Consider the following 14,041-nt stretch of genomic DNA (forward strand, 5'->3'; position numbering starts at 1 on the left):
GATCCTTCACTGGGGTTCGGTGTAATAGAACCTCTTAGCCTCCCATCTCTTCTGGACAGGGTGTGGTCATTGTGTGTGCCTGTGTGCCCCTCTTGTGCCATCGGCTTGTGCCCCCTTTTGTGGGTGAGTGTGTATTTTATAGAAAACTTTTAACTCCACCCCAACTGATAAGGTTAGGTTTACATAAATGATTGGCTAACACTAATTGCAGATTAACATTTTTGTTAATGAGCTAAGATTTAGCAGTCAGAATATTTTTCCCTTGGACGATGGCACTCGTCAATCAGCTATAATAGACAAATATGTATTTTGTAAAAAAACAAGTCATCTCTATTTGACCGTTGACCAAGGTTGAACCCTACTAATGTTTATAGACTAAGACTTGCTGGACCGATGTATGAATGACATTGGGATATTTGTGGATACCCTTGGGGACCTTAAATATCATAACTAACTATGAATTATTTTGTTAAAGTACAAAAAACTTCACCATAAGCAATTATATACTGAGAAGCAACACTAGTTAATAGTTACATATTAATATGTGTATCTGAATATATATATATATATATATATAAGTAAATACACATGATCAATTGTATGCCTATATAATACAGCAAAGACACATGTTATTAATATGCAATATCAAAAAGATTTTTCCTTGACAAATGTCCTGAGATCCTGCAATCTGACGTGAATCATTAGAATTCTTTCTCTCCACAGGTCAGATCATGCAGCGCTGTAATGAGGTGAAGCTTCTGCTGAAGAACTGGGAGGCTCAGTTCTTAAAACAACACCAGAGAAAGCCAAACAAGGTACTAGGGATGAAACCCTGAGTGTTGCTGCTGGGAGTCAGTTGTGGGCATTTCAGGGGAATTGTCTTTAGATTTTGGTGAAAAATTTGTTTTGAAGGGTGAGAAATGGATGTGCTGCTACACTACAGTAAAAAATATAGAGGGAGGGGAGAAATATAGCTATTGGTTAGAGGGAGAGGTAGGGAGGATGAGAGGGTCCCTACACTACAGAAATATAGTGATCACTTATAGGGGTGGTAGGGAGGGTGAGAGGGTCCCTACACTATAGAAATATAGTGATCGTTTAGAGGGGGTAGGTAAGGGGGCTGAGGGGATCTCTGCACTACAGAAATATAGCAATTGCTTAGAGGGGGAGGTAGGGGTTGAGGTTGGTCCCTGCACTACAAAAATATAGGGATTGCTTAGAGGGGGAGGTAGGGAGGGTGAGGGTGTCCCTGCAATACAGAAATATAGCGATCGCTTAGCGGGGGAGTGTGAGAGGGTCTCTGCAATACAGAAATATAGCGATCGGTTAGAGGGGAGGTGGGGTGGGTGAGAGGGTCCCTACACTACAGAAATATAGTGATCGGTTCGAGGGGAAGGTAGGGAGGGTGATAGTGTCCCTGCAATACAGAAATATATCGATCGCTGAGATGGTCCCTGCACTACAGAAATATAGCGATTGCTTAGTGGGGAAGGTAGGTAGGGTGAGGGGGTCTCTGCAATACAGAAAGAAGACCTTAAATATAAAATAAATGAGAATTTACTACTGGTGAAATGAGGGTGTATGCCTGCAACTTGTTAATTTCTGAATACTCACTATTATTTCCTTTCTACTGATAGGTGGATGTTGAAAATGCTCCGGAAGATATTCAGAGTAAAAAATAACTAACTCCTCCCCTTTAAATTCTACTGCTCTCCTTACCTTTCCCCTAATCTCTCACGTGGCCTTGTTCTGCATTCTCTCACCTTGCCTTTCCTTTTATATCTCACTTGGCCTTGCTCTGCGTACTCTCGCCTAGCCTTGCTCTGCATTCTGTTGCTAAACTGGCCTTGTTCTCCGTACTCTCGCCTAGCCTTGCTCTGCACTCTGTTGCTAACCTGGTTTTGTTCTCCGTACTCTCGCCTAGCCTTGCTCTGCACTCTGTTGCTAACCTGGTTTTGTTCTGCGTACTCATGCCTAGCCTTGCTCTGCATTCTGTTGCTAAACTGGCCTTGTTCTCCGTACTCTCGCCTAGCCTTGCTCTGCACTCTGTTGCTAACCTGGCCTTGTTCTGTGTACTCTCGCCTAGTCTTGCTCTGTTGCTAATCTGGCCTTGTTCTGCGTACTCTCGCCTGGCCTTGCTCTGCACTCTGTTGCTAACCTGGCCTTGCTCTGTGTACTCTCGCCTGGCCTTGCTCTGTCTGTGTTCTCTCACCTCCCTCCTCATTATTATTATTATTATTATTATTATTATTGTTATTATTATTGTTATTGTTATTATTATTGTTATTGTTATTATTATTGTTATTATTTTTTTAGAGCTATATAAAGAGTATAGGACCCTAAAACATGACCAGGAGAGTGAGGCGTCTAGGGCTGGACCCTCTTCTGGGTCTGAGATGCAGAAAAGCAGTTTGGTTTCTGAGAGTGAGGTGAGTAATGGTGACTGTAGGTGCTTGTGTTAGGGGGGAGAGCATTAGCAGTTACTAAGAAGCCACATGGGCTCTCCTGTTCCAAAGCATCTTATTTCCTGAAAACGCAAGAGACAGAAGGTGCTTCCGTAGTGTAGGATATCAATTCTCATCTAATATCTGTACCTAACCTCAGCTAATATCTGTACCTAACCTCAGCTAATATCTGTACCTAACCTCAGCTAATATCTGTGTATCTGACCTCAGCTAATATCTGTGTGTATCTAACCTCAGCTAATATCTGTGTGTATCTAACCTCAGCTAATATCTGTGTGTATCTAACCTCAGCTAATATCTGTGTGTATCTAACCTCAGCTAATATCTGTGTGTATCTGACCTCAGCTAATATCTGTGTGTATCTGACCTCAGCTAATATCTGTGTGTATCTGACCTCAGCTAATATCTGTGTGTATCTGACCTCAGCTAATATCTGTATCTAACCTCAGCTAATATCTGTGTGTATCTGACCTCAGCTAATATCTGTACCTAACCTCAGCTAATATCTGTGTGTATCTGACCTCAGCTAATATCTGTGTGTATCTGACCTCAGCTAATATCTGTGTGTGTCTAACCTCAGCTAATATCTGTGTGTGTCTAACCTCAGCTAATATCTGTGTGTGTCTGACCTCAGCTAATATCTGTGTGTATCTGACCTCAGCTAATATCTGTGTGTATCTAACCTCAGCTAATATCTGTGTGTATCTGACCTCAGCTAATATCTGTGTGTATCTAACCTCAGCTAATATCTGTGTGTATCTGACCTCAGCTAATATCTGTGTGTATCTGACCTCAGCTAATATCTGTGTGTATCTGACCTCAGCTAATATCTGTGTGTATCTAACCTCAGCTAATATCTGTGTGTATCTAACCTCAGCTAATATCTGTGTGTATCTAACCTCAGCTAATATCTGTATCTAACCTCAGCTAATATCTGTGTGTATCTAACCTCAGCTAATATCTGTGTGTATCTAACCTCAGCTAATATCTGTGTGTATCTAACCTCAGCTAATATCTGTGTGTATCTAACCTCAGCTAATATCTGTGTGTATCTAACCTCAGCTAATATCTGTGTGTGTCTAACCTCAGCTAATATCTGTATCTAACCTCAGCTAATATCTGTGTGTATCTGACCTCAGCTAATATCTGTGTGTATCTGACCTCAGCTAATATCTGTGTGTATCTGACCTCAGCTAATATCTGTGTGTGTCTAACCTCAGCTAATATCTGTGTGTATCTAACCTCAGCTAATATCTGTGTGTATCTAACCTCAGCTAATATCTGTGTGTATCTAACCCCAGCTAATATCTGTGTGTATCTAACCTCAGCTAATATCTGTGTGTGTCTAACCTCAGCTAATATCTGTGTGTATCTAACCTCAGCTAATATCTGTGTGTATCTGACCTCAGCTAATATCTGTGTGTATCTGACCTCAGCTAATATCTGTGTGTATCTAACCTCAGCTAATATCTGTGTGTATCTGACCTCAGCTAATATCTGTGTGTATCTGACCTCAGCTAATATCTGTGTGTGTCTAACCTCAGCTAATATCTGTGTGTGTCTAACCTCAGCTAATATCTGTGTGTGTCTGACCTCAGCTAATATCTGTGTGTATCTGACCTCAGCTAATATCTGTGTGTATCTGACCTCAGCTAATATCTGTGTGTATCTAACCTCAGCTAATATCTGTGTGTATCTGACCTCAGCTAATATCTGTGTGTATCTAACCTCAGCTAATATCTGTGTGTATCTAACCTCAGCTAATATCTGTGTGTATCTAACCTCAGCTAATATCTGTATCTAACCTCAGCTAATATCTGTGTGTATCTAACCTCAGCTAATATCTGTGTGTATCTAACCTCAGCTAATATCTGTGTGTATCTAACCTCAGCTAATATCTGTGTGTATCTAACCTCAGCTAATATCTGTGTGTATCTGACCTCAGCTAATATCTGTATCTAACCTCAGCTAATATCTGTGTGTATCTGACCTCAGCTAATATCTGTGTGTATCTGACCTCAGCTAATATCTGTGTGTATCTGACCTCAGCTAATATCTGTGTGTGTCTAACCTCAGCTAATATCTGTGTGTATCTAACCTCAGCTAATATCTGTGTGTATCTAACCTCAGCTAATATCTGTGTGTATCTAACCCCAGCTAATATCTGTGTGTATCTAACCTCAGCTAATATCTGTGTGTGTCTAACCTCAGCTAATATCTGTGTGTATCTAACCTCAGCTAATATCTGTGTGTATCTAACCTCAGCTAATATCTGTGTGTATCTAACCTCAGCTAATATCTGTGTGTATCTGACCTCAGCTAATATCTGTGTGTATCTAACCTCAGCTAATATCTGTGTGTATCTGACCTCAGCTAATATCTGTGTGTATCTAACCTCAGCTAATATCTGTGTGTATCTAACCTCAGCTAATATCTGTGTGTATCTAACCTCAGCTAATATCTGTGTGTGTCTAACCTCAGCTAATATCTGTGTGTATCTGACCTCAGCTAATATCTGTGTGTATCTAACCTCAGCTAATATCTGTGTGTATCTGACCTCAGCTAATATCTGTGTGTATCTGACCTCAGCTAATATCTGTGTGTGTCTAACCTCAGCTAATATCTGTGTGTATCTAACCTCAGCTAATATCTGTGTGTATCTGACCTCAGCTAATATCTGTGTGTATCTGACCTCAGCTAATATCTGTGTGTGTCTAACCTCAGCTAATATCTGTGTGTATCTGACCTCAGCTAATATCTGTGTGTATCTGACCTCAGCTAATATCTGTGTGTGTCTAACCTCAGCTAATATCTGTGTGTATCTAACCTCAGCTAATATCTGTGTGTGTCTAACCTCAGCTAATATCTGTGTGTATCTAACCTCAGCTAATATCTGTGTGTATCTGACCTCAGCTAATATCTGTGTGTATCTGACCTCAGCTAATATCTGTGTGTATCTGACCTCAGCTAATATCTGTGTGTATCTAACCTCAGCTAATATCTGTGTGTATCTAACCCCAGCTAATATCTGTACCTAACCTCAGCTAATATCTGTATCTAACCTCAGCTAATATCTGTATCTAACCTCAGCTAATATCTGTACCTAACCTCAGCTAATATCTGTATCTAACCTCAGCTAATATCTGTGTGTATCTGACCTCAGCTAATATCTGTGTGTATCTGACCTCAGCTAATATCTGTGTGTATCTAACCTCAGCTAATATCTGTACCTAACCTCAGCTAATATCTGTATCTAACCTCAGCTAATATCTGTGTGTATCTGACCTCAGCTAATATCTGTGTGTATCTGACCTCAGCTAATATCTGTGTGTATCTAACCTCAGCTAATATCTGTACCTAACCTCAGCTAATATCTGTATCTAACCTCAGCTAACATCTGTGTGTATCTGACCTCAGCTAATATCTGTGTGTATCTGACCTCAGCTAATATCTGTGTGTATCTGACCTCAGCTAATATCTGTGTGTATCTAACCTCAGCTAATATCTGTGTGTATCTAACCTCAGCTAATATCTGTGTGTGTCTAACCTCAGCTAATATCTGTGTGTATCTGACCTCAGCTAATATCTGTGTGTATCTAACCTCAGCTAATATCTGTGTGTATCTAACCTCAGCTAATATCTGTGTGTACTGACCTCAGCTAATATCTGTGTGTATCTAACCCTCAGCTAATATCTGTGTGTATCTAACCTCAGCTAATATCTGTGTGTATCTAACCTCAGCTAATATCTGTGTATCTGACCTCAAGCTAATATCTGTATCTAACCTCAGCTAATATCTGTGTGTATCTAACCTCAGCTAATATCTGTGTGTATCTGACTCAGCTAATATCTGTGTTGTATCCTGACCTCAGCCTAATATCTGTGTGTATTAACCTCTGCTAATATCTGTGTGTATCTAACCTCAGCTAATATCTGTGTGTATCTAACCTCAGCTAATATCTGTGTATCTGACCTCAGCTAATATCTGTATCTAACCTCAGCTAATATCTGTGTGTATCTAACCTCAGCTAATATCTGTGTGTATCTGACCTCAGCTAATATCTGTGTGTATCTGACCTCAGCTAATATCTGTGTGTATCTGACCTCAGCTAATATCTGTGTGTATCTAACCTCAGCTAATATCTGTGTGTATCTGACCTCAGCTAATATCTGTGTGTATCTGACCTCAGCTAATATCTGTGTGTGTCTAACCTCAGCTAATATCTGTGTGTATCTGACCTCAGCTAATATCTGTGTGTATCTAACCTCAGCTAATATCTGTGTGTATCTAACCTCAGCTAATATCTGTGTGTATCTAACCTCAGCTAATATCTGTGTGTATCTGACCTCAGCTAATATCTGTGTGTATCTGACCTCAGCTAATATCTGTGTGTGTCTAACCTCAGCTAATATCTGTGTGTATCTGACCTCAGCTAATATCTGTGTGTATCTAACCTCAGCTAATATCTGTACCTAACCTCAGCTAATATCTGTGTGTATCTGACCTCAGCTAATATCTGTGTGTATCTAACCTCAGCTAATATCTGTGTGTATCTGACCTCAGCTAATATCTGTGTGTATCTGACCTCAGCTAATATCTGTGTGTATCTAACCTCAGCTATATCTGGTGTATCCTGAACCTCAGCTAATATCTGTGTGTATCTAACCTCAGCTAATATCTGTGTGTATACTAACCTCAGCTAATATCTGTGTGTATCTGACCTCAGCTAATAATCTGTGTATCTAACCTCAGCTAATATCTGTGTGTATACTGACCTCAGCTAATATCTGTGTGTATCTACCTCAGCTAATATCTGTGTGTATCTGATCCTCAGCTAATATCTGTGTATCTACCTCAGCTAATATCTGTGTGTATCTGACCTCAGCTAATATCTGTGTGTATCTGAACCTCAGCTAATATCTGTGTGTATCTGAACCTCAGCTAATATCTGTGTGTATCTGACCCTCAGCTAATATCTGTGTGTATCTATCCTCAGCTAATATCTGTGTGTATCTGACCTCAGCTAATATCTGTGTGTATCTAACCTCAGCTAATATCTGTGTGTATCTGACCTCAGCTAATATCTGTGTATCTGACCTCAGCTAATATCTGTGTGTATCTAACCTCAGCTAATATCTGTGTTATCTAACCTCAGCTAATATCTGTGTGTATCTAACCTCAGCTAATATCTGTGTGTTCTAGACCTCAGCTAATATCAGTCTGTGTGGTACTAACCTCAGCTAATATCTGTGTGTATCTGACCTCAGCTAATATCTGTGAGTATCTGACCCGCAGCTAATATCTGTGTGTATCTGACCTCAGCTAATATCTGTGTGTATCTAGACCTCAGCGTAATATCTGTGTGTATCTGACCTCAGCTATATCTGTGTTATCTGACCTCAGCTAATATCTGTGTGATCTGACCTCAGCTAATATCTGTGTGTATCTAACCTCAGCTAATATCTGTGTGTATCTAACCTCAGCTAATATCTGTGTGTATCTAACCCTCAGCTAATATCGTGTGATTATTCTAAACCTCAGCTAATATCTGTGTGTATCTTAACCTCAGCTAATATCTGTGTGTATCTGACCTCAGCTAATATCTGTGTGTATCTGACCTCAGCTAATATCTGTGTGTATCTAGACCTCAGCTAATATCTGTGTGTATCTAACCTCAGCTAATATCTGTGTGTATCTAACCTCAGCTAATATCTGTGTGTATCTAACCTCAGCTAATATCTGTGTGTATCTGACCTCAGCTAATATCTGTGTGTATCTGACCTCAGCTAATATCTGTGTGTATCTAACCTCAGCTAATATCTGTGTGTATCTAACCTCAGCTAATATCTGTGTGTATCTGACCTCAGCTAATATCTGTGTGTATCTAACCTCAGCTAATATCTGTGTGTATCTAACCTCAGCTAATATCTGTGTGTATCTGACCTCAGCTAATATCTGTGTGTATCTGACCTCAGCTAATATCTGTGTGTATCTGACCTCAGCTAATATCTGTGTGTATCTGACCTCAGCTAATATCTGTGTGTATCTAACCTCAGCTAATATCTGTGTGTATCTAACCTCAGCTAATATCTGTGTGTATCTAACCTCAGCTAATATCTGTGTGTATCTGAACCTCAGCTAATATCTGTGTGTATCTGACCTCAGCTAATATCTGTGTGTATCTAACCTCAGCTAATATCTGTGTGTATTCTAACCTCAGCTAATATCTGTGTGTATCTGAACCTCAGCTAATATCTGTGTGTATCTGACCTCAGCTAATATCTGTGTGTATCTGACCTCAGCTAATATCTGTGTGTATCTAACCTCAGCTAATATCTGTGTGTATCTAACCTCAGCTAATATCTGTGTGTATCTAGACCTCAGCTAATATCTGTGTGTATCTGACCTCAGCTAATATCTGTGTGTATCTAACCTCAGCTAATATCTGTGTGTATCTAACCTCAGCTAATATCTGTGTGTATCTTACCTCAGCTAATATCTGTGTGTATCTAACCTCAGCTAATATCTGTGTGTATCTGACATCAGCTAATATCTGTGTGTATCTGACCTCAGCTAATATCTGTGTGTATCTAACCTCAGCTAATATCTGTGTGTATCTGAACCTCAGCTAATATCTGTGTGTATCTCACCTCAGCTAATATCTGTGTATCTAACCTCAGCTAATATCTGTGTGTATCTAACCTCAGCTAATATCTGTGTGTATCTAACCTCAGCTAATATCTGTTGTGTATCTGACCTCAGCTAATATCTGTGTGTATCTGACCTCAGCTAATATCTGTGTGTATCTGACCTCAGCTAATATCTGTGTGTATCTGACCTCAGCTAATATCTGTGTGTATCTAACCCTCAGCTAATATCTGTGTGTGTCTAACCTCAGCTAATATCTGTGTGTATCTGACCTCAGCTAATATCTGTGTGTATCTGACCTCAGCTAATATCTGTGTGTATCTAACCTCAGCTAATATCTGTGTGTATCTGACCTCAGCTAATATCTGTGTGTATCTGACCTCAGCTAATATCTGTGTGTGTCTAACCTCAGCTAATATCTGTGTGTATCTAACCTCAGCTAATATCTGTGTGTATCTGACCTCAGCTAATATCTGTGTGTATCTAACCTCAGCTAATATCTGTGTGTATCTAACCTCAGCTAATATCTGTGTGTATCTGACCTCAGCTAATATCTGTGTGTATCTGACCTCAGCTAATATCTGTGTGTATCTACCTCAGCTAATATCTGTGTGTATCTAACCTCAGCTAATATCTGTGTGTATCTAACCTCAGCTAATATCTGTGTGTATCTAACCTCAGCTAATATCTGTGTATCTAACCTCAGCTAATATCTGTGTGTATCTACCTCAGCTAATATCTGTATCTAACCTCAGCTAACATCTGTGTGTATCTGACCTCAGCTAATATCTGTGTGTATCTGACCTCAGCTAATATCTGTGTGTATCTGACCTCAGCTAATATCTGTGTGTATCTAACCTCAGCTAATATCTGTGTGTATCTAACCTCAGCTAATATCTGTGTGTATCTGACCTCAGCTAATATCTGTGTTATCTAGACCTCAGCTAATATCTGTGTGTATCCTGACCTCAGCTAATATCTGTGTGTATCTAACCTCAGCTAATATCTGTGTGTATCTAACCTCAGCTAATATCTGTGTGTATCTGACACTCAGCTGAATACTGTGTGTATCAGCTAAGATCCTGTGTTATCTGACCTCAGCTAATTCTGTGGTATCTGAACCTCAGCTAATAATCTGTGTGTATCTAACCTCAGCTAATATCTGTGTGTATCTAACCTCAGCTAATATCTGTGTGTATCTGACCTCAGCCTAATATCTGTGTGTATCTGACCTCAGGCTAATTCTGTGTGTATCTGACCCTCAGCTAATATCTGTGAGTATTCTGACCTCCAGCTAATATCTGTGTGTATCTAGACCTCAGCTAATATCTGTGTGTATCTGACCTCAGCTAATATCTGTGTGTATCTAACCTCAGCTAATATCCTGTGTGATCCTAACCTCAGCTAATATCTTGTGTATCTAACCTCAGCTAATATCTGTGTGTATCTGACCTCAGCTAATATCTGTGTGTATCTGACCTCAGCTAATATCTGTGTGTATCTAACCTCAGCTAATATCTGTGTGTATCTGACCTCAGCTAATATCTGTGTGTATCTGACCCTCAGCTAATATCTGTGTGTATCTAACCTCAGCTAATATCTGTGTGTATCTAACCTCAGCTAATATCTGTGTGTATCTAACCTCAGCTAATATCTGTGTGTATCTAACCTCAGCTAATATCTGTGTGTATCTAACCTCAGCTAATATCTGTGTGTATCTGACCCTCAGCTAATATCTGTGTGTATCTGACCTCAGCTAATATCTGTGTGTATCTAACCTCAGCTAATATCTGTGTGTATCTGAACCTCAGCTAATATCTGTGTGTATCTGAACCTCAGCTAATATCTGTGTGTATCTAACCTCAGCTAATATCTGTGTGTATCTAACCTCAGCTAATATCTGTGTGTATCTTACCTCAGCTAATATCTGTGTGTATCTGACCTCAGCTAATATCTGTGTGTATCTAACCTCAGCTAATATCTGTGTGTATCTACCTCAGCTAATATCTGTGTGTATCTAACCTCAGCTAATATCTGTGTATCTACCTCAGCTAATATCTGTGTGTATCTACCCACCTCAGCTAATATCTGTGTGTATCTACCTCAGCTAATATCTGTGTGATATCTGAACTCAGCTAATATCTGTGTGTATCTGACCTCAGCCTAATATCTGTGTGTATCTGACCTCAGCTAATATCTGTGGTATCTGACCTCAGCTAATATCTGTGTGTATCTGACCTCAGCTAATATCTGTGTGTATCTGACCTCAGCTAATATCTGTGTGAGTCTACCTCAGCTAATATCTGTGTGTATCTGAACCTCAGCTAATATCTGTGTGTATCTGACCCTCAGCTACTATCTGTGTATCTAACCTCAGCTCAATATCGTGTGTGATCTAACCTCAGCTAATATCTGTGTGTATCTGACCTCAGCTAAATCTGTGTGTATCTGAACCTCAGCTAATATCTGTGGTATTCTGACCTCAGCTAATATCTGTGTGTATCTAACCTCAGCTAATATCTGTGTGTATCTAACCTCAGCTAATATCTGTGTGTATCTAACCTCAGCTAATATCTGTGTGTATCTGACCTCAGCTAATATCTGTATCTAACCTCAGCTAATATCTGTGTGTATCTAACCTCAGCTAATATCTGTGTGTATCTGACCTCAGCTAATATCTGTGTGTATCTGACCTCAGCTAATATCTGTGTGTATCTAACCTCAGCTAATATCTGTGTGTATCTAACCTCAGCTAATATCTGTGTGTATCTAACCTCAGCTAATATCTGTGTATCTGACCTCAGCTAATATCTGTATCTAACCTCAGCTAATATCTGTGTGTATCTAACCTCAGCTAATATCTGTGTGTATCTGACCTCAGCTAATATCTGTGTGTATCTGACCTCAGCTAATATCTGTGTGTATCTGACCTCAGCTAATATCTGTGTGTATCTAACCTCAGCTAATATCTGTGTGTATCTGACCTCAGCTAATATCTGTGTGTATCTGACCTCAGCTAATATCTGTGTGTATCTAACCTCAGCTAATATCTGTGTGTATCTAACCTCAGCTAATATCTGTGTGTATCAGAACTCAGCTAATATCTGTGTGTATCTAACCTCAGCTAATATCTGTGTGTATCTAACCTCAGCTAATATCTGTGTGTATCTGACCTCAGCTAATATCTGTGTGTATCTGACCTCAGCTAATATCTGTGTGTATCTAACCTCAGCTAATATCTGTGTGTATCTGACCTCAGCTAATATCTGTGTGTATCTAACCTCAGCTAATATCTGTGTGTACCTAACCTCAGCTAATATCTGTGTGTATCTGACCTCAGCTAATATCTGTGTGTATCTAACCTCAGCTAATATCTGTGTGTATCTGACCTCAGCTAATATCTGTGTGTATCTAACCTCAGCTAATATCTGTGTGTATCTGACCTCAGCTAATATCTGTGTATCTAACCTCAGCTAATATCTGTGTGTATCTAACCTCAGCTAATATCTGTGTGTATCTAACCTCAGCTAATATCTGTGTGTATCTGACCTCAGCTAATATCTGTGTATCTAACCTCAGCTAATATCTGTGTGTATCTGACCTCAGCTAATATCTGTGTATCTGACCTCAGCTAATATCTGTGTGTATCTAACCTCAGCTAATATCTGTGTGTGTCTAACCTCAGCTAATATCTGTATCTAACCTCAGCTAATATCTGTGTGTATCTAACCTCAGCTAATATCTGTGTGTATCTGACCTCAGCTAATATCTGTGTGTATCTGACCTCAGCTAATATCTGTGTGTATCTGACCTCAGCTAATATCTGTGTGTATCTGACCTCAGCTAATATCTGTGTGTATCTAACCTCAGCTAATATCTGTGTGTATCTGACCTCAGCTAATATCTGTGTATCTGACCTCAGCTAATATCTGTGTGTATCTAACCTCAGCTAATATCTGTGGGTATCTACCTCAGCTATTCTGTATCTAACCTCAGCTAATATCTGTGTGTATCTGACCTCAGCTAATATCTGTGTGTATCTAACCTCAGCTAATATCTGTGTGTATCTGACCTACAGCTAATATCTGTGTGTATCTAACCTCAGCTAATATCTGTGTGTATCTGACCTCAGCTAATATCTGTGTGTATCTGACCTCAGCTAATATCTGTGGTGTATCTGACCTCAGCTAATATCTGTGTGTAATCTGACCTCAGCTAATATCTGTGTGTATCTGACCTCAGCTAATATCTGTGTGTATCTAACCTCAGCTAATATCTGTGTGTATCTAACCTCAGCTAATATCTGTGTGTATCTAACCTCAGCTAATATCTGTGTGTAATCTAACCTCAGCTAATATCTGTGTGTATCTAACCTCAGCTAATATCTGTGTGTAATCTGACCTCAGCTAATATCTGTGTGTTATCTGACCTCAGCTAATATCTGTGTGTATCTAACCTCAGCTAATATCTGTGTGTATCTAACCTCAGCTAATATCTGTGTGTATCTGACCTCAGCTAATATCTGTGTATCTGACCTCAGATAAAATCTGTGTGTATCTGACCTCAGCTAATATCTGTGTGTATCTGACCTCAGCTAATATCTGTGTATCTAACCTCAGCTAATATCTGTGTGTGTCTGACCTCAGCTAATATCTGTGTGTATCTGACCTCAGCTAATATCTGTGTATCTAACCTCAGCTAATATCTGTGTGTGTCTGACCTCAGCTAATATCTGTGTGTATCTGACCTCAGCTAATATCTGTGTGTATCTGACCTCAGCTAATATCTGTGTGTATCTGACCTCAGCTAATATCTGTGTGTATCTGACCTCAGCTAATATCTGTGTGTATCTGACCTCAGCTAATATCTGTGTGTGTCTAACCTCAGCTAATATCTGTGTGTATCTGACCTCAGCTAATATCTGTGT

At 39.7% G+C, this 14,041-nt stretch overlaps 1 protein-coding gene across 1 annotated transcript in view; it reads left to right on the forward strand.

The window, feature by feature from the left end:
- LOC128652779 (ATP-dependent DNA helicase Q4) overlaps positions 1-14,041 on the forward strand; it is a 180,208-nt gene that overhangs the window by 12,291 nt on the left and 153,876 nt on the right. The window contains exons 2-4 of the mRNA XM_053705708.1: positions 724-815; positions 1,638-1,671; positions 2,317-2,429. Coding sequence (XP_053561683.1) covers positions 732-815; positions 1,638-1,671; positions 2,317-2,429 — 231 coding nt within the window. The 5' untranslated portion in view covers positions 724-731. The remainder of the gene's footprint in view (positions 1-723; positions 816-1,637; positions 1,672-2,316; positions 2,430-14,041) is intronic.

The sequence above is a fragment of the Bombina bombina genome, chromosome 3, assembly GCF_027579735.1.
Source record: "Bombina bombina isolate aBomBom1 chromosome 3, aBomBom1.pri, whole genome shotgun sequence".
NCBI lineage: Eukaryota > Metazoa > Chordata > Amphibia > Anura > Bombinatoridae > Bombina > Bombina bombina.